Source organism: Pyrgilauda ruficollis, unplaced genomic scaffold (assembly GCF_017590135.1).
Source record: "Pyrgilauda ruficollis isolate IOZ18807 unplaced genomic scaffold, ASM1759013v1 scaffold19, whole genome shotgun sequence".
Lineage (NCBI taxonomy): Eukaryota > Metazoa > Chordata > Aves > Passeriformes > Passeridae > Pyrgilauda > Pyrgilauda ruficollis.
This window is the reverse complement of record NW_024518095.1, coordinates 4,491,960-4,518,406: the sequence shown is the minus strand read 5'-3', so window position 1 is coordinate 4,518,406 and position 26,447 is coordinate 4,491,960. Positions and strand designations below refer to the sequence as shown.

At 38.4% G+C, this 26,447-nt stretch overlaps 1 protein-coding gene across 2 annotated transcripts in view; it reads right to left on the bottom strand.

Annotated features, from left to right (window-relative positions):
• LEMD3 (LEM domain containing 3) overlaps window positions 1–26,418 on the bottom strand; it is a 41,415-nt gene extending 14,997 nt beyond the window's left edge. For both annotated transcript variants that reach the window (XR_005954949.1, XM_041465573.1), the window contains exons 1-4: window positions 24,808–26,418; window positions 11,031–11,068; window positions 8,544–8,610; window positions 1,510–1,577 (exon numbers count right to left, since the gene is read on the bottom strand). Coding sequence is in view for 1 of the 2 variants with exons in the window: in XM_041465573.1 (XP_041321507.1) it covers window positions 1,510–1,577; window positions 8,544–8,610; window positions 11,031–11,068; window positions 24,808–26,320 (1,686 nt within the window). In the remaining variant the exon portion in view is untranslated. The remainder of the gene's footprint in view (window positions 1–1,509; window positions 1,578–8,543; window positions 8,611–11,030; window positions 11,069–24,807) is intronic.
• Window positions 26,419–26,447: the final 29 nt, after the last annotated feature.

Genomic DNA, 26,447 nt, shown 5'->3' with positions numbered 1-26,447 from the left:
CTAGATCCGAACTCCGCTGGAAATGCCTCCTATAAAAGCAGTTCCGTGCTCCGTTCTTTTTTAAGAAGCTTGAGTAAATACAGTTTTAACAGATATTTTGAAAAAAAAATCCAGTATTTGTAGATCAAGAAATGACATCACTACACTGCCTTTTAAAAAAATTATTTGATATCAATTCTAATAGGATAACATTCACTGCTATCTGAGCTAAGGCTTCTCCGTAGCTCATTTTACATGTTCTTCTGCAGAAAGAGAAAAGTGAAAATGGAAGTTACTGTTGTATTTGAAATTATAGTCCCCAAAATGTTTTATTTTCATCTTTCCTCTGAACCTCATATTGGCTTAGAATCCAAGCATAAGTACTTAAGAGAAGACAGTAATGGTTTTATTTTACCTTTGAGATTAAAGTACCAAAATTTTACCACTGAACACACAAATTCTGCAAAGCAACTCTACGGTTAAATAAGACTTCCTACAAAGCAACAATTTTTCATATTAAACATGAGCTTCCTAGCAGAGCTAAAACAGTTATGGTAACAGTGAACAGTTATGTCATTCTTTCAGCATAACAGATAGGCAAGACAATCAGCTCTAGGGCATCACCTTAATTTTTTCCACAATGGACTGATTTTAACAGATAGAGATTATTATTGCCAAACCATAAACCAGTGTCAGCAGCTTCTTTGGGATGCTCTAAAGCATTGCCCCTTTTTGTCTATTACATACACATTTGCCAAAATGTAAAATTTCTACACATTTGTATATTAAACACATCAGTTTAACTACTCCCCATCCAATCAAAAAAATCTTACACTTTCTGCCTCTTAAAGCTTCAAGTAGTTTTCCACTGAAAGGTACACCAACGTGGGCTAAAATAAACCCTACAGCTGTCAAGACAAGGCAAGAGTCATCTTTTATTTGGGGAGTGAGGCAGGGGAATAACAGAGAGTGGGATTTCATAATACTGCACAGTGATCAAATTAACAAAAAGGCCTTTTTTGACCATTTCTATTTAAAGAATCAATGAATAGCCTCTCTAAACAGCTGCTGCCTGTCAGGCTGCTTGCACAGATCTACCCATCAACCTTTCTCCACAAAGAAAGGAAAACACTATCCTTTTCTACTAGTCTCAAAAACCAATACAGTGATTTCCAGAGAAAAATCTAGACATTTGAGTATTATAAATTTATTATTTTCATGTTGGTCAACTATTTCCGTCAATCCAAATCATCTCCTGGTGTTTTAATGAAAGAGATAAAAGCTCTGCATGTCACTGAAGCACTACTAGCTACACTTTCATTGCAATTAAGTCAATTTCTTTTACCCTCCCTCTCCCCAAATAAAAATCATATGTAGCATGTACTAAAGTCATCAGTTCTGATCATTTCCAAATAATATTCAATACTAAGTCAAATTTTAGTCAATACAGTAGATATGAAAACAGGCCTTACAAATTGTAACTTATACAGATCTTCTATACAATCAATGAAAAATAACTCGTTTGCTTACTTTTAAATATGCAGCTGCCTCCTGGACGGTAAGGTTTCTTTGAGTAGAGCTGCCACATTCATGTTCCCCTGGTAAAATGAAAACTTTTATTTTTATCTATTTAATAGTGCATTATATGACATAAAATCACCAAAACACCAGCTTATGGTTAACAAGATTTACACAAGCAGCCACAGCAGTACAGTAATTCTCATAGGTTCCACTAAAAATATGGAAAAAATCTCTGCACAAATTTCTCCTTCAAAAGACGTTAAAAAATCCCAATGATTTTCGGAACTAATAATATGTGCAAATCACAGCAGTAAGATCTCATGGACTGCTCAGAAAGTGTGTTTTGGTATTTACACCAAAAACAGAACAATAGGCAGCATGAAGAACTATCAGAAGGACACTACTATAAAAGTTACTGTACCCTGACTCAGCTTCCAGACATTTAAATCCAAAACATGTATTATCTTTTATAGAACCCAAGTTCCAGTTCAAATACATCCATAGTATTTCAGGCACTATGAAGTTACTGCATTTTAGATTGGCCTAAGTTATTCTGATAACTCACTGCTTTCCTGGACATGCACAAAATCCCACTTATAGCTTGAAATGGGCACTTTTATAATCTTCTATTGGTTTTGGAATGTGTGGAGAAGTAGCCAGGAAATAAGGTATTTATATGCATAGTCAGTCCTCAGAGCAATGTGCCATCATCTCCCTGGTTTTCTCTGCTAAACTAAAGGTACATGGTTCATGCAATGAAAAAAAAAAGTAGTGAAAGTAGGGACAGTCATATCAGCACAAAGCCATACAGAAAAGGAAAAGGTCTAACACCAGTTTTTCATCTATCACTAAGCCATAATTTCTGAAGAACTGTCAGCAGTGGCAAGTCACTTTTTTTCCCTGATATTTCTTTAAAAACCCCCTAAGTCTTGGCATCTGCAACTATGCTTTTACTGTGCCAAAACAATAAAATAGGAAACAACAAACCCAGTCTTTCACTGGTTCAGTGTTATGCCTGCCTTACCTTCTTGAATCTATGCCAAGCTGTACTATTCCCAAAGCTATAGCAAGGCTAAGAAAATTTAAGATACTTGTGCTTCTGTAAAATGTAAACCTTCACTTATATTGGAATATACTTTTAAAAAAGCAATTTCAAGTATTAGTTCCCTACACAAACAGGAACATTCAAGGCAATGTGAGCAAAAGTTAGGAAACACTAGGAAGTTATGGAGAAGCACATTCACGTCTCACTCATTTGGAGTTCCAAAGAAATACACATTTCTATGAAGACAAAGTCCTTCTCAGACTGCTGAAGTTTTGTTCAGTACACTTCAACAGATTTAAGAGAATTTGGCCTTGCAAGCACATTAGCCTAATAGGGATGCTCTTACTGTTGGGCCATAGAGAAATAGGAGCAGTGTTTTTAAGAGTGTTCATACGCTAACTGGCCTAGAAGTGCTCCTGGAACTAGGCCTGTGTGCATGCGTGTATTTTCAATCAAGCACTGAGCAGAAAACTTTACAAGTTGTTTCACTTGAAAATTAGCATGTAACATCTAAGACTTTCAAAATGTCTGAGTCTACTGTAAAAGCAAAACTAGACAGATCACTCCTGAAAATGGTCACTTTCATAAAAACCCACTCTAATTTTAGAACTCAGCACCTGAATTGGAGCTATGGGCTTTTCTTATATGTAATTTAGGCAGACTTTGGTTTTGTACAGCCTAAACTGTACAGCCTACACACATAAATTTACAAGTGTAATCATTAGTGATTTCATGTTTGAAGATTAGCAGACTTGGAATAACTATACGGCATACTCATACAGTCTCTGGTGTAAACATATTGTTTTAAATCTAGAACTGATGGAATAAATACAAGAAACCCAAAACCTATCTCTGTAAAAGCCATACATACAATTTATACCTGATATTAAGTTGTATGATATGAGCAAGTCTGACAGGTATTCCTACAATTAAGCCCCTTCTCGTGTTTGGTAAGACCTGAAGTCTTTCTGGGGTCTTTTTAATCCAGAGAATGTATGACAGTCATACTTTGAACAAAACAGCTTGTGAGAGAAGGGGGATGAGACCCTTCTGCTGAGAAGCTTTTCTTTGGTTGTTTTTTTAATTATCTAGATAAGCAGAAAAGCCCTGTTATTAAATAAATGGGAGAGAATGGGTGAGGTTAATACACAGAAGGGAAAGCAAACCAAACACACAAGCAGGAGACAGATTGTGAAAAAAATGTGAATTCTTAAAAAGAAGTTTCAGGGTTTATGTTGGATTTTCCACCTTTTGAGAATACATCATTGCCTTTTACAACAGAACAAAAGCTTCCTTAGGTAGGAGACTACTAAATTACTTTAGTAGTTTTAAATGTTAATCTTCTGTGCCTTCTTCCAAGAATTATGTTTATGCAGCACCCAGCCAGCACACTGACGTAACAGCTTCTGGTCTCATCTTCAGAAATCAGCAGACAGCTTCCTCTCAATCCTGCTGCTGAAATTTTTTTCAAACTGTATTCCCTCTGAACAAGTTTAACAGTTAACAAAACCTTTGCTGCCTGGGCTCTGACAATGTCTAAGGCCCATCAGTTCGTATTTCCCTCAAGCAGTACTGCGGCAGGGGGGAGAGGAATAAAAATCACTTTCATCTTGTCTCCTACTCTCAAAAATGTAAGCTAATCAGAGTTATGGAGTTTCAGTCTTGTACAAAAAGCTATTGGAGACAGAGTTTCTCATTCCAATACATCTTTTTCTGAGATTCATTTAACAGCTTTCTTCTGAGAAACTCATGAATTTGAAAGCTTGCAGAAAGTTAGGCATTTCACAAGCCAGACAACCTTCTGTTTTACTGCAACAGCAGGATATTCCTATATGCCATTTCAGTCACTGTGTTAGCTAATAGTTCTGCAAATGAAGGCTTACTTTGAATAACTTTGGTGCAATCATTAACCACTTGGCCTGGAAACCCACTTTCCATAGTCTGAGCCAAAAATGTTTCCCACTGTTCCATTTGAGGCCCTATATTCAGGAATAAAACTGAAGCACAGGCAAAAAAACTTTACACAAGTCTGCTGCAAGATACATCTCAGCTCTTTGTAAAAACTGCTCCTTGTTATAATGTCTGCTGTAAGCTGACTTTAGAAAGCATGAATCTTTGATCTTAAACTTTCCTTGGGTTCTGATCACCAATTTCAAGAGCAATCAAAGAACCTTTGCTTTTGAAGGGAGGCAAAAAGCAGCCCATTCCAGCAAGGATGACAAAACTACATTTTAGCTTGTGTTAGTGTATTTGGGCAAGCCACTTAAGAAGTCAAATTCTTCTAGAAATACTACCAAAAAGTGACTAAAGTTTCAATTCTAAAGAAATATTTATGTCTCAACTGCTTCTAATACAGAAACCAAGTCAGATGTTTTTTAGAATATTTAAAATTGACTTTCATGTAGGCATTTAACTTATGAGCTGCAGCATATACAGACAACAGAAATATTCAAAATTTTGAACTATTTCCTTTACACTGTAAATTATTTTCTCACTTGGTAGCAAAGCACAGTGGAAATCTAGTATTTCAAGGAAGACATGGATTTAGCACAGACCTCTAGCTTATAGCCAGATGTGATATGGCCACCAACACAAACTGCAAGCAGTGTACAAGACATTTGTCCAGTAGGTCTCATGTTTTCAGGCTACTTGCAGTAGAACACTAATGTGGGCAGCTCAAGAAAAGCAGAAGCAGACCAAGAGCAAGTAAGAATGCCTGATCTTCCAAAGGCAAATTCAACAGCTCAATAACACTGCAGAACACCAGAACTGGCTAAACAGCTGTTTAATCACGGGTTGGAAACAGCACAGCATCAATTACCTGAAAAACCAAAGATTAAGGAGAGTGACAGAACAGAGAGCCTGTGACAGCCATCAGATACAGTAGCTGACAGTTGGAATTAATATTAAATAACATTAGGTGTTTTTCCAGGTTTTTCTTCCAGACATGGATTTATCAGGAAGCCTTATTACATATGAAAGCCTAATTCACCCCTGCATCTTCAAGGACCTGTGTAAAGAAGGAAACTGTCTATATCCAATAGACTGTCACACTGAAGAATGCCAGGCAAAAGAAATGGCTACCTAAAAAATCATTCATCTACAAGAAAGGGTCATACCCATGGGTAGCTGGTTGCTTCTTGTGAATATAGTGGTTAGATTTATTCATTTTGCAGGTCTGACTGAAAATGGATGTGATCTACTGAAGTCTCTCCAGGAAAGACCAAGATATATAGTAATTAACAAATGCTGAAGTAACCCTAATTTTAAAAAAGCAGATATTTTGGTTGTAGGTTTGGCAGCCTAATAATTCTGAGAACAGTGATGCATTAAAGGCAACCTATTTCTACCCTGGATAATGAAATAATTTGACAACATATTGGAGCACCACAGTCCAGAACAGGTATCCACAGCTGGAACATGGTATATTAACTCAAAATTAATGAACTGTTACTCTGACATTTTCTTTCTTAAAAAAACCCTTCATGTTCTATCTTCTAAAATAAAAGCCCCATCACTTGCTCTCCATTTGAAGTTGACAAGGTAAGAAACTAGATCAGTAAAAATAATAAGTCTGTTTTATTAAACAGAGCTAGAAACCAAATTTTGAGGGGACCATCTTTATGATAGGCAAGATGTTGAATAAAGCTTAAGAGAACAGACTACTTCAAGTTTCCAGCCTGCCTTTTTAATATTAATAGTTACAACATGAACAAATGATTCATAGCCAAGTATGAAATGAGAGAAACTTTTCCAAGAATGTGACAGAGACCTGAAAAGCACCGCTTTAAGTAGATCTGTATTCTTTAACTTCTCTTTTGAAGTGGTGCACTGTGCACAAGATCAACACTCTTAAATCCTGCATCTCCCTTGCAGCTTTCTCTGTTTTATGCCTTTTAAACTGCTTCCAGATAGTGTGCCAGGTCTACATCAATATAGTATTCAAAAATGGACGGCAGACATCTTCCTCTCGTATCTTAAGGAACTTGGCATTGAGGAGAATTTCTGTCCAAGTAAAGATGGATTAGGTCCTTCAGAATGTATGAAAGCTACTCTACTGAGCAGCCAGGTAATCTCACATTACAGCTCCAGCCTGGAGTACCACCTAACCAGAAAGGATAGTTCTATTTTTCGAAAGGAAGCATTTGAAGATCCTTCTGGCCAGAAATAGATAATAGGGAAAAATGCATCTTTGAGACCTGGTGAAGAAACACAGCTGTCTTAGAACACACAAATTCTTTCTCATAAGGCAGACAGGTAAAGATTTGTACACTGAATTAAGCCTCAGCTAATAAAGAAAACTCCCTTTCTTTCACGGATGTAGAAATTACGTGCCAAACCTTTTTACCCATGCAAGTACATTGTTCACTGTACGGCCCCTGGAGGGGCAGATGACACACTGAAAAAACAGCAAGCTGTTGCACTCTTCAAAAGAGAGGGAAGCAGCATGACAGTGATCTAAGTAAGGAAAAGCAACAAACACCTTGAATGCTAAGCTGTAGTACGGTATATGTCAGAAGACAAAGATGATTAAGAGACTGGAGCATCTCTCTTATGGGGAAGACTGAGGGACCTGGACCTGCTCAGCCATGAGAAGAGACAACTGAGAGGGGACCTCATCAATGCCTGTAATTATCTGAAGGGGGATGTTAAGAGGATGGATCTGGGCTCTTCTTGGTGGTACCCAGCAACAGGACAAGAGACAACACGCAGAGACTGATGCACGGAAGTTCCACCTGACCATGAGGAAGAATTTTTTACTGTGTGGGTGACTGAGCACTGGAACAGATTGTCCAAAAAGCATGTGGAATGCTTCCCTTGCTGGAGATATTCAAGAACCATTTGGATGCAATCCTACACCATGTGCTCTGGGATGATCCTGCTTGAGCAAGGAGGTTGGCCCAGATGACCCACTGTGATTCCTTCCAACTTGACCCATTCTGGGATTCTCCGATGTAAACAAACCAAAATATGTGGGGTTTGTCCAAACACCTATTTTATTCACAGCAGACACTGCAAATGCTGTGGAAACAAAATGCTTCTGCATGAGCATAGATTACTGCTGCAATTTAAAGGGTATTACAGAGCTGCTCAAATTTCTCACACATTTCCCATACAGCCTAGACATATTACATTGTCAGCTTCATATCTGACACAGAGCTGTTTCCACATTTTTTCATGTTTGTGAAATGTCTGTAGCACCTGATAGTAATGGAAAAGCCTTCTAGGTAAAACTTGCTGATGCCAAACAAATAGTTGGCACAAAGATCAGTAAGACCTCCTGAACACATGATGGGTTAAATATGCAAGGATGATAAGAAGTGTTTAATACTCATGACACAGACTCAGTTGTAACTCTCAGTTACCAGATGCCAAAGTTATAATCACAGCCTTAACTTCCACCATTTCCTATGTGTGCAGTTTAAAGCTGTGATCCTTACAACTCTAGATAAAACCACCCTATTTTTTACTTTGAATATTCAATTATACTATCCCTAAACACCAAATCTGACACATTACTATATGCAGCACTTTTCATTACTATAGAAGTCATATGGTTAAGCTGGACATTCTGTCTAACAATGCAATCTTGTTCAACCACTACAGTTCACTTTATTAGTAACCATTTTATCACTGTCACAAAATTTTCACCACTGTGAATTAACGACCCTTAAGAAACCCACACAGTCCTCTTCACATACAGCAAATTTAATTTCAGCCTTTTACAAAATGAGATTACTAAAGTATTAAGGCATCGGGTCAAAAACCACACAGGATCACAATATTCAAGTGCCTATCTCATTAGCAAACATTGCAACAAAAGGCACAACACTGGTGGGAAAAGACAGCGTAAGTGAACTAGAAACAGGATTTCAAGTTTCTCAAAATGGAGCTCCAAATGGCTATCAGGGACCCAGTATTACAAATCACTATCTGAGCACGGACTTTTTTGTAGCTGTTGCCATAATGTTACATCACAATATTTTTTAAGTGTTACCTGCTACTTGTGCCAATTTATCATGAAGTGCATACAAGCTCTTCATCATGAGACTTATTTCCTCTTCCTAGAATGAGAAAAACATATTTATGTTAAAAACAGCAGTAGTAGAGATATAGTTTTTTTCCCTTTATTCCCAAAATCTTCACATACCATGAGGAAAAAATCCAGGGTTTACACATACAGGTAGGAAGCTGTAACGTCTCACACACCAAAAATGATGCAGGCAATAGATTTTGAATCCAAGTATACACTGAATTTTTAGATCTTGACTGAAGCTAAACTAGATTGCAGCTTGGACTCCAATGGATCTGCCAGTTAAAACCAAGAGACTCTCTGTAGTATTTTGATACTACCAAGAGAGTAGTGAAATGACTCAAAAGAAATCTGCTTTGTTTGGGGTAGATTTTTGATAGCTACTGTGTAAAAATAAAAGTTTTATTCTTTATAAATGTGATGTGACATTTTATACAAGCCACACAAAAGTACCATCTGGTTACATTCCAGCACAGGATCCAGAGCAAAGGAAGATTTTTGTTGTCTACCTTCAAACTACAGTAATTTAATTAAAAAAGCAACCAAATAAACCACCCTCACCAAACAAAAAGCCAAAACAAGCACACCAGAAAGCTGTGAACTATTTTGTTGATATTTCTTGCATACACCAAAATACAAAAAGGCCTAATTCCAAAAATAAGCATGAATATGAGATGTCATATAATTTGCTACTTACAGGGGAGTTAAACTTATCAAGATATCAAGTAATTTTATTTAAATATAACCAGGACCATTTTATATTAGAAGGAATTATTCGAAACAAAAAGAGAAAGAGCATGCAATTACATACACAAAGAATTACGTACACTAAAGGCTATTCTGAAATGTTGAAGTTTTATCAAATGGCTAAGACTAGAGCCTTCATTTAAAAAAAACACTCAAAAAAGTATTTTTCCAATTTGTGCATATGCTGGTTATACTAATTTTGAAAAAAAAAGTAGCTATGTTAGGCTTAATTCCCTGATGCACCAGCACTATGACATAATTTTAAAATGTGAATAGTCCAATTTTTTTTTTTCCTGTAAGAAAATTGCTACCAGAAAAGCAAAATACTTCTTTCACTGATCAAACAATAGACAAATTATTTCCCAACAGCACTATCAACAATTACCAGCATCACCTCTCCCTATTCTGGTACTACAAAACCACCATTGAGAGTAAGTTGATGTAATTGATACTCCTCAACTACATCAACGGCAACTAACCAATCTTATTAATACTTTTCCTGGCCAGAAAACACTTTAAATGGCAGAAGAGGAAAATCAGTCCTCCAGCACACACACACACCACCAGCAGTACTTCAAGTTCCATTTATTGCCAGTAGGTACACCCATGAATTCACTAATAGCTACAGTGAGATGAACACAAAAAATATTACTGTGACCATTTTTCTTTCTAATTAAAAGTTGGACCACATAAAAGAAGCAACTGAACAGTATAACCTTTGTAGCTAACAAACAATCAAGCATGCAATAGGATTACTATGGAACGGTGCAGCAGAAACAGAAGTAACATACAGAACAGGTTCTCAGGCTGAGTCCAGTGAACAAAATGCATTCTCTCCACACTAGTGAAGTCATTTTGAAAGAATCCCCAGAATCTGCCTCAAGAAATTTAATTTGTTCAAGAGATTCAGAAACATCTTCTATCTAAGAAACCAGCCAAGGCCACCTGCTTAATATGCAATTACTCACTTTTGGAGAGTTCAATCCTAGACACAAAAGCCCACCAATCCACCAAACAAAAATACCAAATCCCAGACAGTAAACCAAAAAAACATCTCCCCAAATCCTAGACAGTTGTCTTGCAATACTTGCTTATATATGCCTAGCAAAAGCAGATCACTATGTTTACAATTCAAGTCAGAAGAGAGAACCACCTGAACGCATGCTGCACCACTAAGAATAATACAGATAGCTTCGATGGTGACATCTAAAAAATTGTTAGTCTGATACTTCAGACAAAAAAAGTAAATACAGGAACAAGTAACAGAATGGAATCAAGAGACAAATTTTAAATTCCATTTTGAAGGACTTTAACCCTTGCTCTTATATAACACTAAATAAGATCCTCAGGTTTCATGTCAATCATCTCTTACCAGCTGTGCTTTCAAGGCTGAAAAGCCGAATACTACCAGTAAGTGAAAAACTGTTAAATTTAATCTCAAAATTTGCAACACTCTTCTCTTTTCTTTTTACAACACAAACTATGTACTATTTTCATTGTGTATGAAGCAACCAGCATGCCACAGCCAAATCTTGTAATCCTATTTATATTGCCCAAGGTAAAAAAAAATTAAAACATCGGTTACAAGAAGTGCATTTACTTCCTGGAAATTACACTAAAACTGCATCCTTCTGAACAGATCTATATTGTTTTCATACAATCATGTGACAGATTAAAATCTCAATGTTAAGTGGTTTTACTTACTTGTATTTTTTGGAGTTCTTCACTAAAGGGATCCTTGACTGTCAAAAAAAAAAAAAAAGATAAAAATTAATTCACTCTAGGGTCTGAAAATACTAAAAAGGTATACCAACATTGTAGCTTTCTGACAAAACTGCAATAGTTAAGATAAAAACAAGGTCCATAATAAGACAAATAACAGAGACATCTATTAACCTTTGCCCTAACTCTGCATTTGATAATGCAGTATAGCAGCATTTAGGTTAAACCAGATTTTTGTATGTCAACAAATTTCACAGCTATTTCTTTACAAACCAAACTGTGCTTGCCATTTGCTGAACTCTTGATTTAATAACTCAATTGCTTTGAAATAATTTGATGGTTTTACATTTTAGTGGACAATTTAAAAAAGGAAAACCCCTTTTTTACTCACCACTAATACATAAAACAAAGCTCTACAGCTCAGCATTTTCTTTTAACAAGAGTGAGATTGACAGACTGAGACATAATGCACTCCCATGCATATAGGTATTGACAAAATATCAAGAGTTGCCCACCCAAGAGTAGATTGATTGACAATATCTTGATTGCTGATCCACAACCATGCTCAAACTGATCAGTTAGAGTTATATTTACAATTTAGTTATAAACAGGAAATATAGGAGAAATATAAAGGTTGACATATTAGATCAAATTCATGGCAAGCTTTCTCATTTAGGAGAAATGGAGAATACAATAGAAACTAAGGACCAATTTATAAGACAGGGTTCCCAACCTTAGTCAAGTGTAAGTGAATATGGATAAGAAACAAAAAAAATCATTTTCTAATAAAAAAACTACTTGTAAAAGAATGTGATTTTTATTAACTGCATGAACTTCAGTAGCTGTCTCTTGTCAGCAGACAAATGTTGATCTTTTTCACCTTAGTTTTGAAAGGAAGTTTGAAGTAGAAACGATTACCCTTTCTCTGCTCCTACACATAGCAATGGTAAGATGCACATTGCTACAGTTACAACCAACAAATGATGTATAAAACAGCAAAACAATGAAAACACTTTTTAAATGAAGAAGGCTTGACTCTCTCACTTTGCAAGCAAGTTTGTCCATGTGCCCCAGCTCAGAAAAAAATTAAGCATGTTACCAACCCAATAAGCTCTTTGGCTTCTTCTGATACAGCAAATGAAAAAAAAAAAAATCAAACCAAACCAAAACCACCCAAACACAGGGACAGGTTTTCACAGACATCCAAATACTCTATTCAGATATAAGAATAATTAAAGCTGATAGAAGCAGATGTTGAAGACTCTTGCATACCGAGCCCTACAGCTCTTCATGATTTCATTCTATAGGTCCAAATTCACAGCCATTGTTTACTGGATTATCAAGCTACCAACTTTAAAAAGTTCCACGTATTTCATTCATTAACTCAATCAAACACACCCAGGACACTAAACATTTAATCTAAACAGCCTAAAATAGGATTAAACCCCCAGTTTGATCGTTAGTTATCCAGACAAGGATAATTACAGACTCCAGGGTTGATGCTATTCAGCATACATGAAATCTTGATTGAGCAGTGGTTTTAGATTGGAAGGCAGATGCAAACACAAGACACAAGAGTGTGTAGATTTCAGTATACCCGAGTAACCTACTTTAGCACTGATGAAAGTCATGAAACAAACACATACGCACCATTTCCATACCTGCAAAGACACAAACTGAAAACTGTCACCTGAAAGTCTAGATATGCTAGGGCAGTCCAGCAATTAAGTGGAGGCTATCATGGTGGTTAGACTTTTCCAGCATCACAATCCCAGTGTAAAATCAATCTCACATTTGGGCAACTTCATATTTACATAAATTACACCTTGAGTTTGTTAAGCAAGCCAAATGAGATATACAAATACATAGTGGTTACAATGACCAAGAATACCAACCACCTTTTCAAATATCTATCACGAATATTTAGCAATTTTTAAAACTCCTTATTTTAACTCACACTATAGGATTTCCATGAAATCCCTCTGAAGTTAGTGATTGTTATCGTTAACCAAAAACCTGAAGTACATTTTATATATGATGCTATTTAGTTTAGCATGACTGGGGCCTTGAGAGGCAAGTATGCAAAATGCAACTGCAGCAATTTATCAGCTGCATATGCAATTACAACTGTTAACCAATCTGCATTTATTTACCACATAACCTCAATTCACTTGAGCTAATAAGGCCACTCCTTAACCTCTTCAGCAATTCCTCTTCTGAATACACCCTTCTTTCTTTTGTCCAGAATCTAATCTCTTACCAAATCCTCCCACATGCTTCAGTCACAGATGCAAAGTTCTCACCTACTCCCAACATGCCTAAGGTATTTCACTATACTACATCAGCATCTTGGTTCAAAAGCTTTCTTGACAATTCTTAGAATATGCAACTATATTTGTAAGAGTGATAAATTCTTATTCTACAAAACTAAACATTAAATTAAGAATCAATTATTAATTTTTTTTATCTGAATATATACTTCCAAGGCTCCTCCTCAAAACAGGTTTGAGACCTCTACCATGCAACCATTGGCCAGCCTTGAAAATAATCTATCAAGCTCACATTCTAATGGAGTTCTAAGAACAACTTACCATCTCCTTATGCTACGAAGTTAAAACATGTATCCTTGCATCAGAGGGGAGAGAGAGTAATAAACACTATTCAGATCTTCCATAACATTCATTCCTTCACTTCATTCATCACTCATACACATTTGAGAGTCCTTTAGCAAGAGTTCCTCCTTGCTATAAAAGCCACCTCTGAACCTTTCTGCAGCTCTATGTTCTTCCTAACATTCTAAGGTGTCATTTTTAACAGAACCACTGTAATGCCACAATCTATTTCTGAATGTACAGAGAATTTGATTTTATAGATGAAAAACCAAAATTCCAATGCAACTTTAAGGAACTGTAAAGCTGCAGTGGCAGAAACAAGAATGATCCCAATTAATCCATAAGCAGTTAGTTTCTCAGTGTGATGACACAAAGAATTAAGCACCATTCACCCAAAGGATTCAGAGACGGTGCACTACAACATATACCTCCGAGTTAGCAGCTTCTGCAGAAACAAGAATGTTCCTCCCTGCAACGTACATTTCTCCTCCTCATCCACCAAGCCATAAGCAGACTAACCCCAAAACAGAAATAGTAACATTTCCAAAATCTGTCTTACAAAGATGTGTTCTGTAAGAAGATAATCTAACTTTCCATCCGATTTTTTTTCTTCTTAAAGCAAATACGTTATCCAGCTAACGTACTGCTACCAGAGTAAGAAACAATAGTAGAAGCACTGCTATAAGAAAACATGATCTCATAAACAACTTTTCAATAATTTTACAACCCAAGAATTTTCAAAGTCAGCTAACAGATCTGTAACTTTTTCTAAGCCTAGGATCAAGGTCTGACTTCAGCCAGTGACATACCCTGTATGTGTCAAGAATAATTTCAAAACATTGTCTCTCAGAAACCTTAAAATGCCAGAAAAATACCAAACAAACAAGTTATTGCACAAAGTGTTATTCCAGAACTCCATATTTCAAACTTCTTAAATAAAAAAAATCCTGCCTTTATTTTCCTGTCTGCAATTATTCAGTGCTCAAAACAGTTTTGCATTATCTTCCAGCTCCATATTTCTCTAATTCAGGTAGAAACCACTTTGAACCAGCAGGCTAAATCTCTCTGCTTTGATATTAAGACATCAAATCATACAGCAACTCCTTCTCTACAGATCATCTTTGTGCGCTTTGGAAATGGTTTTTGTATTTCTACGTGAGTACCCCATTACAGTTTGAATACTCCTTGGCTGTGTCAATTTTCAAGAGCAGCATAATGTCCCTCAAGGATTAGCGAAATCTACAAATGGCTGAACCTTTCCTTAACATCTAGTCACTTTTTCGACTGGCTCAGTTTAAAGCTCTTTTATTGATAATTTTTCCAGCCAATATAATTTTAATTAATTCTGTTTGTAAGTGATGCGACGATTGCTGAAATAACCAACAATTTCATGTTGTTCCCTTCTTTCGACAAAGTCCCCCTCCAAAAGAATTAAAACAATCATATTTGTGATACACACCTCAGACACATTTTCTATCAGCTCTGAAAATAAGAGTCTTCATTATTTTAGGAAAAAGGATGTGACCTACCAGAATTTCTCTTTGGAGTTTTCACTACTTAAACAAAAAAATAAAAAGCCCAACAAATTACAACAAAATAACCATACTACTCCTGCCTACAATAACTACTCCTGCCTACTTAAGTGCTGGTTAGAATAGACCTAAATGTTGAAAGGTGCTCCTGTGAGTCATGCCAATTTAATTCATATTTAAGAAGAGACACAAATGTTTTGGGAAAGCTTCTCAGTAGATTATTCAGTTTCACTAGAATAATAACATTAGTTTCATTCTAGTACTCTTATTAGTGATCAAAAAGCCTAAAAATTATAAAAGCTATCTGTTCTTAAGAATATTTAAGGAAATATTTTTAGTAACAATATTTGCACATATGCTTTTTTTGCATTATATTACAAAACATAGAAGAAACAGCTGTCTCTGTTCTATTAGGGAAAATGGCCCAAAAGTGCACTTGCTGTGCATTGTAAAAATTAGATTAAAATCATATACACACAGTATTCACTACAAGCTACAGTGTATACATAGGAAATAAAAAAACAACCACACTAAGACTGTTCTTATGAGCAGTTGCCAAACATTACCAAGAGAAGCGTTAGACTTCAGACACATACTAGCATTTTACTATGGGTAGAGAATCAGAATAGGCTTCTGAAATAGCTCTTCTTTTGCACCTCTCCCAAATAATTTTAGCTCCTTACATTTTATAAGGTCAAAAAATACCCACCACTTCAACAAATTAACACAAATTTAGAAAAAAGAGGAAACTCAATCTTTAAAGCATAGCAACACAACATGTCTTATGTTAAACTAGGAAGCATTCTGCTTTCCTCAAACTCCAAAGTTCAGAGTGGAAAGCAAACTAATAAAGCAAGTGTTATTCAAACACAGAAGGTTTAAGAATCAATGGGAAGCTGCAATTAAATATTGAATCTACTGTCACTCTGCCAAGAGGCCCAGTCTTGATACAAATATCCTGTGATTTCATACAAGTAGTAAGGACTTCTGTCTTGAAGAGTTTCCAAAATAAAAACAATTATAACCTTTTCTTCCAAACAGACTTCAGTTACAAAGTACTAGTAATAGTATGAACAGTTTACAGCATCCAAAGGTAACATTTGATAGGAGCACAAAGTCAAGATACCAATCACAGGAATTTTTCATTTTTACAGCTGCGGTTCTGTTGCGCCTCTGTCCTTTCAATCACTCAGCACACATTGGTCTACCAGTGCTTGCTGCACTATGACAGCAAGCAGAACTGCTGAACAATATATTTACAAAGCCTGAACACAACAGCAGGACTCTGAAAACAGGTGGTCTATGCAGGACATACAGAGGTAATTGCAAGCAGGTCTCTTGGCATGACAAAGATGAGCTTTCACTGAGGAAGCAGCAGTCAGTTTACCACAAGTATCCATATTAGTTAAGAGAAGAAGGAAAACTGCTCACCACATTCTGTCAAAGTTTGAAGGGCTCAAAATCAGGATGTGCTCAGCAGTAATACAAACGTAACACTTGACTGGACATGCATAACACCAGGCAATATTGAGTTATTTCCATTTTTACTCCACTGGACTAAGACTGAAGAGCTGGCTAACCTTCCAGGCTGTCTACCATAGCAACTGCTTTTGTTTGGTGATGTGTTTGATTAATCTACCTGGTTCAAATAAAAATTATCCAAAGGGAACAAATGGACTAACACACCATTATTCTTTACTAGGATTAAGACTCTGCTTGAACTAAGACTGAACTTGAACTAATGTTATCATCATTGTTTATTAATTAAATAGGTTATGCCTATTAGTTAAAAGGTTACATCATCAGCTTGTGCATTAAGGTGATGAATCTTCTAGCAGTACTGTGTGCACTTCTGACCCTGGTGGATCTGGAGAGGAGGAAAAAACGAAGTAAAAACAGAACCTTTCTTGGCAAGAAACTCACCTGCCATACAGAAACAGGAAAAAAAGAAGACAGAAAGGAAGTACAAGTGAGTCTTACGAAGATCTCAAACACTAGGGGCAATAAAACTGTACCACACCTTTGGCACACCAGAACTCTATAGTACGTAGGTCATTACACAGTAGCATAAAACTCAGTGCTTGAACTATGAAAAAAAGTTTACAGAACAAGGTCCTAACTCTATTTCCTCAAACCATGTATCTTGTGCCTAAGGGAGCTGGCCATACAGTTAGTCTGATCCCAAGGCTTGTGTAAGCAGCTTGGTACATTCCCATTTTCTGAATGGCAAAGGAAATCACATGCTAACTCATTCCCTTACAGAAGCAATAGGCAGACCCTGTTTGGCCTTAGGTCCTCAATTACCAGGACAGCTCTTTCCCAGGGCTGCTACTTTCATGTCATTTCCCTACAGTCTGCTCTCCTACACAGCAGAATAAAACAAGTGAATTTAACTTCTCACTGTTTTTCTTCCCCCCACCCCCCCTTCATTCTCAATCTGCACATTTTTGTTGTTAGTTATATATATATATAAAATAATAATAATAATAATAATAATAATAAGCCACCGCATTGCACAATTCTGAAGTATGCCAACACATTCATGCTCAATGTAGACAACTGAAAGGCCACAGTCTAACAGTGTTTCTGCAGGGAGTACCACCTCTGATGGAAGTAAAACTTAACAGGCATTGATCATAACACACCTAGGATCACCAAATCAAACTGTGCATGCGTACCTGCCCATTCTGAATGAATGAGCTCTCAGGAGTACTCAAAAGACTGATATTTCTACTCCTAGCTCAAAGGTCACTGTACAAACAGTACACCAGTATAGCTCTCTTAGATGTTCTCAATGCTCCCTTTTTCGTTTTTTTCTCTGTTTATATCAAAATGAACACGCATTTATTATTATAAGCAAAATACAAAGTACCCAAACATGAACACATCCTTTAACACAGCTCAGATTCCCTATTTCCCATAGTGTCTTCCACTTTTATCCACACCTGCTTTTACATAAGTAGACGTAAAAGCATAAGTACTTCTCATGCTTACAGATAAGAAAATTTGATCTTTTCCTCTGCAAAAAGAATTCATCTCTGCAAAATACCAGCCATAACAGCACATCCCCTCCAGCAAGCTATGCCCAACAGGCACCACATTTGCCTGTTTCACGGTTAACATACACCTACTCTCACACTCCATGGCAGAATATAAACACAGGCAGAACAGAAAAACAGCACTAAATAACATTGTGGGAGGTACAGCACAGTAGGACTCAATGTTGAACATTATAAACTCCAGCAAGCCTTCTAATACAGAAGGAAGCTACATGAGCTCAGTTTTAAGATGTGGCGTGCACATCCCTGCACAGATCAGTATGCTTCTTTCCATCAGTACCACTGCCCCTTTGACAAGTTTCTCTGTATCAGAATGACTCAGTGGGCAGAAGCTGCCAAGGTTACTTTTGATCAAGACCTGAGCTACACCATGTCCTTATTTATTATAATCACAGCAAAGACACTACTACCTTGATCCACAAATCTGCATCTACCAGGAAAAAGAGAAGGAGCCAAGGACAGACAAGACAGTACTAATGAAGGGATTCTCCTTAAAAAACCTTTTCTTTTTAATATACCCTGATTTCAAGTCACTGACCCTCAACCTGACACAAATCACAACAGACAACTAATTTTAGCAGACAATACACTCACAAGAACTATATAGGCAAAAGGAATATATGCCTCATGATTACAACTCTCCATGATCCTCCACAACATTGGAATAGCACTTTCATCAACAAAAAGACACTGTACTTGCTTAATTTACTTGCCTAAGCTTTTTAGTGAAGCAACTTTCTCAAGCAGCAGTTCTGGCCTGTTCAAATTTCATACTGTTACTGAAGCACTAGTCTAGAAGCACAACAGGGATCAGTTCAGTACAACTCTACAACTCCTGCCAGCTTAGCTGGGTAAGCAGTCAAACTGAGTTTGCAACCTACTACTCTTAGATGAAACACAGATCTCAAAAGGATTTAAATGTAAATGATTTTTAGAAACACAATTGCATCCCAAAGATAGGAGGACTGCAGGCCTGATTCTCCTCCTGTACTGGGATAATTATAGACTATGAAACAGTAGGGCTCCTACAATGCAAAATTTAAGTTCTTGTGTATCATGGGGTCTTCTTTAAAATATTTCCACTGCATTCACTATGACTTTATGCATCTGTCCTAAGCAGAAAGATCTGCATTGCACTTGAACAGTATTAGAGTTGATTGAGGTTCTTAACAAATGAAACAAGTTTGCTTTTTGCTTTCTCGCACTTTTTTAGTCTCTACAGCTTTTTAAAATGTAAAAGTTGCAACCAGATCTGCTTTCATATTCTGGATCACCTTTCTCACACCAGAAATGAAATTTGCTTTTGAGAAAACTATGCACTGTAGAATGCAGTGCAAACTTTTGATTATTTTTTGATATCTAATGAAAACAGACTGACTCCTGTCAGAGCTCTTCTGCGTCCCTGTTCCCCAGGCAAGTGATTCTAGTTCCGATTTTCCATTACTTACTTCAAAAAAACTCATAGCTTCCAACAGTAACTTTGAAAAAATGTCATAAGAATCTACAGTAATGGCATAAGAAGTGTTTTGTGCACATCTGCTAACAGCAGCACATTTTAGCACATGAATGCAAAGTACTCATAAATATTCTGAACAAAGTATCAACTAGCACTATCTCCCTAAAAACAGGAATTCTGAATTTCCATCATTTTTGTTTCAAACACTGCTGAGCAATTTTCTTAGTTATACTTTATACTCCAGATCTATTACAAAGGTAAATAGACTGTTTATAACCCTTTAGGAAGGACTTGAAGCTGTCAGCTGAGCTATTTTGTACTACATAGCAATTACTTAGACTTTCCTAGATGAAAGTCACTACATAATAATTATTCAACTTTCCTACACTAAAGGCCAAATTATTCCTTATTTTAAAGAATAATTTCTCACATACCATAAGGAAGATGAGAGTTTAGAATTGTCAGGAATCCTAAGGAAATCTAACTATTCTGCCTGGCTTTACCTTATGAAGACAACCTAGGGATTCTTCTTGTTTGATCTACTGATCTTGATCCAAAACTCATCAAACCATAGAATTGAGATTGCTACGACAGAGATTAGTCTTTAAGAAAAACACCAGGATTTTCTTTTCTATCACCTAGCTGAGAAATACTTGCTAACTAGGATTTAAAGCAATATACAGAAAGTGAAACAGCAATATGCTAATATTTCAATAGAAGTTGTTACATTGTCACATACAAGTCAGGGTATCCCTTGAAAGCACAAGCAACATTAATAGGCACACAGCACAGAAACACTTCCAATATTTTAATTTTTCTCCCTCCCTTTATTATGTCCTCTTCCACAAATACTTCCTATCCACAACTAAATTTCTTCTATTAAAGCCAACACTAAAGAATACAGACTCTTCTAAGAAGGTGATCTTAGAAGGCAAGTAAATTTGTAACAGTTATCTGTGAAATATCACAGCACTTCAACAGTAATTTGCAGGCCTGTGAGCTTAAGTCACCATCTTGTCTTTTATATAGCAAGTCTAACTTCTTAGCAATTAAATTCCCTGCACAAAATTCCAAAGAAGTTTTAACACCTGAGAAATTTAGACTTCAAGAACAAAGGAACATCAGTGGAATTGAATGAAACTCTTAGAATTGTGATTTGCTTAAGATTACACTTGCAATATACACAACTGCTAAGTCTCCCTGAATTAACAATTCAAAAACACAAGTTGTAGTAAATATACTAAGGATTATCCTCCTAGCAGTTGTTTTGTAACAAGTATCATAGAAAGATCAAAATTACTAGCAAGAGATGTCACTTTAAAAAGCTTCTTATAAGAAAATAAAACTTTATTAAAGACCTACCTGAAACTTTTAAGATTCATTTTTTGTTGTGATGGTTTTGTAGTAACCTACATACAACCTATTTCAGATTACAGACTTCAACAGCATCTGTACTAGCGCCCACATCTTTCAGAAAGCAAGCAAACTAGATCTGAAAGCAACATCAACCCATCTGATACAGTTACCATCTTTTCATTAAAAATAACTTTAGAATTAACTTCCAGGAACAGCCACTTGAGATGCTCAGAGTAACATCACAAAACCATAGGAGTTCGAAGAGATACACAGACACACCTCTTCAGGGTTTGAAGAGCCTAAAAGTAGACTAAAGTGTACCATTTTCCTGACAAAACACTGTGCTGGCTTGGCAAGAAGTTGATATAATCCCATGGTATTTTCAAGTCAGGTGCAAACAAAACATTCTTTACAGCCATAGCAAAATGAATGAGGTTACCAGCACCAAGCCCAAACGATCTTTTTCAAATGCAGCACTGTCAGAGATAGCAAGCACAACAGGCACTAGCATTAGCTGGGTCTTTTATGTGATCTTGAAGAGCAGTTCGTTTCATTGGGTTTAAGAAAAACCCCATCTGTATTTTAGACAGGAAAAGGCATAAAAACCTTACTTCAAGTGAAGTTTATAGCTTTGATATAGAAGAATTAGCCCAGTTTTGATTTGTCTTTGAACATTTTATGCCACATGTGAAAAAACTAAAGCACTTCATAGCTATTTCAGAGCACTGCATAAGAAATCATTTGAACACTATGTACAGTGTGACAAGTCTCTTGTGAAATACTCTGCTCACCCCTTCTCATTTATATTACTCCACCTGGCCTAAATTCAACTCCAACACCTGGTTTTAAGCCTCCCTCTCATTAGACACACCTCCTCTGTTCTTAGATTGACAAATATTTAAGTGTTCACATTGAACATACTTTGTGATAAGTATTTTTCAATGCCACAAACATACTATCACCTTACTCTGATTGTATTTAATTTTAGGCAATTAACTACTAAGAAAACCAACATCACTGTGCATCATTCCCCGCAAATTTAAAATAAGTAGGCACCAAATATACAAATAACTCTCTTTATTACTTTATCATAGTAAGCATGATAATAAGATGCATATATTGCAACTCTGCTGAACCCTAGAAGTTTTTATGACATGGACTGGAGTTTAAAATAGATTATTTTTTTCCACTATCAAATCACTCTCACCCAACAGAATCTAACCTACAACCACCTAAAAGACAGAAAAATCTCAATATCCAATCACCTAAATGATAAGGCTGTTTTTGAGATGTACTACTATTTTTCATTAAAAAGTATGAATCATTTCTGCTTCTATTAAAAAAACCCCAGACAATACGCCCATATAAACATAAGAGCCAAAGGAGTCACTTGGATGATGTTTAAGCTTAGGAAGCATATAATAGAAGACAGGGTTCTCCCCCTTTTCAGTAAACATCAATCTTTATTAGCCTGTCTTGTCTGTTCTTGCCTGTTCTACAGACCCACCATATTTTTGTTCCGTATGCTGATTTGAGAGGAATTTAGTAAGCATGTGCTAAACATATGGGCAAGGTAAGTCCCTGCTCATTCCCACATTAATTAAAAGAAGTGGCCTGCTCCTCTTCCTATCAAAGGAGCTAGCCACAAAACCTGCTGCTTGCTTCTGCCAAAGGACACTATTCCCCGTTCCCATTTGTTATGTTGCAGCAGAGCCTGGGGCTGTGAGGAAGTAGCACAGATGAAATACGAGTGCCACTGCCAGGACAATTCTTCGGGAAATCCACTTTCGAGAGTTCCACTGAAAAGAGAGCAAGTAAGAACAAGCCAAGAACTGGTTTACTTGAACTACCAAGGAACACTGGGCTACCAGAGCACTGACTAGGCAGCCTAACCAAAGCAAGGTCCTCTAACAAGAGCACAACGTTTCCTGTGTAACAGTTCCAGCTGGGTTAACTCTTCAAGAGCAACATACTCAACAGTCATCCCACATGCTCTATAGGAACATTCACACTTTCCAAAACAATTTTTCTTTCAATACAAAAAAAAAAAACCACCAAAACAAAACAAAAAAAAAAAATTAAAAAAATCCACTCTGAACTTTAAGAGCTATTGCTATCTGCATTGCTGAAACACTTTTACCAAACAGGATGACAAGCCAGTTTTAACTCAACCACTGAATTTGGCAGTTTACCCCAGTAGGCTGACAGATCTTCTCTGGTTAAAATTGTATTTCAAGACTAAAAGAAGCATATAATACACGCTAGTACAAGAATACAGCTTATCCATACATAAGGAAATGTAGGCATGTCTCTAACAGCTATGGCAGAAGCTAACCAGAGTATGAGCAGTCCCAGCAGTCATACTATGCTGTATCTAATTATAGCCCACCTGCGTATGTTCACAGCCAGCTCAAAAAACAAGACTGAACAAGATTTAAAAGCCATGTGGACCACTGCAATGAAACCACTGCAAATCCCCAAGCCCTTGCTGCTACTGTCCTTCTTCAACACCAAATGTTCTACTCGTCCCCTTCCCCCCAAAGAGCACAAAATGGAATTTAAAATTATTCTGTTACCCTAATGTAATGAACAAAGTTCGAAAGGGGAAAAAAAAAAAAAAGAAAAGAAGCCAGCCCACACTGCTGCCCTGGGACATCTAGCAGATCCCAAGGTAACAGTCAGATCATTCCTTACAAGGCACTGTATACATGTCCACAAATGAGTACATAAATCCTCTACCCTCTATAAAAAAAATGCACACACTTCCATATACCCCACACACCATCCTCAATCATCTCAAGAAAAGTGCAAGTTGCCAAGAACCTTCTAACGCTCTTACATTCCAAAACCAGGTTTTTGCTTAATTTCTTACCAGAAGCAATGAAAAATCAAGACAGCAATGGCATGATTTTTCTTTCTGATATTAGAATCTCCACTGTCCATTTCAAAACAGCCAAGAACTGAATTAGCATGAATCACCACCCTTAGGTGGTATGTTTCCATTTTTGTATTCTTCATTACTAGAAAATGGTCGTTTTAAAATCCATTCCAAGTTACTTCCACATGTTAAAGAAGTTCCGATATAATTCAGTATTTAAAAAAATAAAAATAAATGCTCTGAAATTCACACTAAAGTACGGCAGCAATTCATGTATAAACGTTATTATTAACTAAATTTAGAAGGAATCGTTTATTAGAAAACAATAAACAACAGGTCAAGTATTTACTGCACAAAGTCTGTCATAGTGTGCAACACCATCTCAACCTAGGATCCTTTTCAAGCCTCAGCACACATGAATGAAAACAACCTGCTTTATTACCAAACAGCTACAGTCAAATCTTAGCCCTGCAGGAATCCCAGGTATCTGTGTGCACTTACTCCTGCGAGATTAACATAAAGCCTCACTTCGTCAATTTTTTATTAACCATACTCCTGCTAAATTGAACAAAACCCACAGAACTGCTTTGGGAAGAAAACTTGCTAGAAAATAAGGTATCAACAGATTACAGCAGGGAATGCTGGGATTTAAGTTTATCCTCAAATATCTTGCAAGCTTATTACGCCAGCTTGCAAAGCACATACATAAGGAAAGACAATTTCTCTGTGCACCATCCTCTAAGGAGAGATTATACTAAGGTGGAACCCAGAACTGTTCAGTAAGGGATGTCTGGGAATGCAAAGGCTTATTAACAGTTGTTACATCCAGTTGCAGAAACTGCTCTTACCCTTCACCTAATACTTACTGTTGGCTCCCACATCCTCAGCTACTCCAGAACCTCTCATTCTCAGGTATGTGAATCCCAGTATCAGAAAGAACAAGCATGCAGCAGTTAAGAGGAACATGGACAGGTAATGTGCACTGAAGCCTCCAGTGGTGGATACCTCCTCTCTTTTGAACTGTTGGAGAAGCTCCTCCTCGGGCTCAGAGAGATTCTTCTTATAGGTGTTTTTCAGGTAGGTATGATTTGAACCCGTATGATTGGAGTGGTTGAGTCTAAGGGAGGAGGTGGTTCCACCCGGGGGAAGGCTATTAGTAGATGAATAGATCCTGGATTCAACATTACAGCTACTAGGAGCACCGCTGAGAACATGATTATTGGTCGCTTTCCTAATGGTGCCTGGAGGGTCAGTGATTTTGCCGCTGTCCACATCCGTGAGCGGTGGCGGCAACAACAATACTGATGGGGATTTCTTGGATAGGCCAATGCGGTATCTGGGTCTGGGAGGACTAGAGTCCAGATTTTCACATCCTCCTCCTCCTCTTCCCCCCACCGCCGCCGCCTCCTCCTCCTCCTCCTGACTGCTGCCCCTGTCTAGACTGCCGGCAGCAGCCGCCCCCGCCGCCCTGTCATTCGTTACGAGCACACCAGCACCGCAGCCTCCGCCAGCCCTTTCTTGGCCCGTCTCCATCACGCCAGCGCCGGCTGCAGCGCATTTGCTTGTTATGAATGGAGCAGGCGACTTGCTGAGGCTCCGTCTGGGCCGGCGAACTGCAGACTCCTCCTGCTGTTTGGCCCTCGCCCCCGCCGCCTCCTCCTCCTCCGAGTCCGAGTACTTGTCCCTGCTGCCTCCGTAGGAGAGGAGCCGGTTCCCGTTCACGGTCCGGTTCTTCCACCGCTGCTGCTCGCTCTCCTTTTCCTCCTCCTCTTCGTCGTCCTCCTCCTCGCCGTCGCCGAGCTCCCTCACACCCTGAGTCGCCGCCGGTCTCCTGGCCGCCGCCCCCCACCAGGCGTTGGGCTTCCGCCGGGCCGCCTCCTCCGGGGGGGAGCTGCTGCTCACGCCGCAGGCGCCGTGGGGGGCGGCGGGCCTGAGGCCGCGGAAGAGGGGCGCAGCGCGCTCCCTCCTGCCGCCGGCCTGGCTCCGGGGACTGCTCTCCACGTCCGACTCGTCCGAGCTGAAGCCCAGCAGCACTTTGCCGCCCCCGGACGGGGGTGCGGCGCGGCCCCGGCCGCCTCCGGCGGCGGCCCCGGGGAGGAAGGGGTGCTCGGCGCCGGCCAGCCGCGCTCCCGGGGCCGCCCGCCCGGGGCCGCCGCCGCCTCCGCCCGGCGCCGCTCCGGCTCCCGTGTTATTGTTGTTGCTGTTCCGGGTCTTGTTGGCGCCGCCGCCGCGGGCCCCGGCCCGTTCATCCTCGCGCAGCTTCTTCAGCTTCTTCAGGTAGACGGGCCGGGTGCTCTCGGTGACCGGCCCCGGGGAAAAGCCGAAGCGCCTCAGCTCCGAGAAGAGCTCCTCGTCCGTGAGCTGCGCGGCCGTCGCCATTTTCCGCTCCCCGCCGCCGCCGCCGCGGCGCTTCCGACCCACGCGCCGCGCCGCGCTCCCCGCCGGAACTGACGCGCCGCACTCGGCTGTGGCCGAGACCCGCCCGTCACCCCGCGGCGCCGCCCGC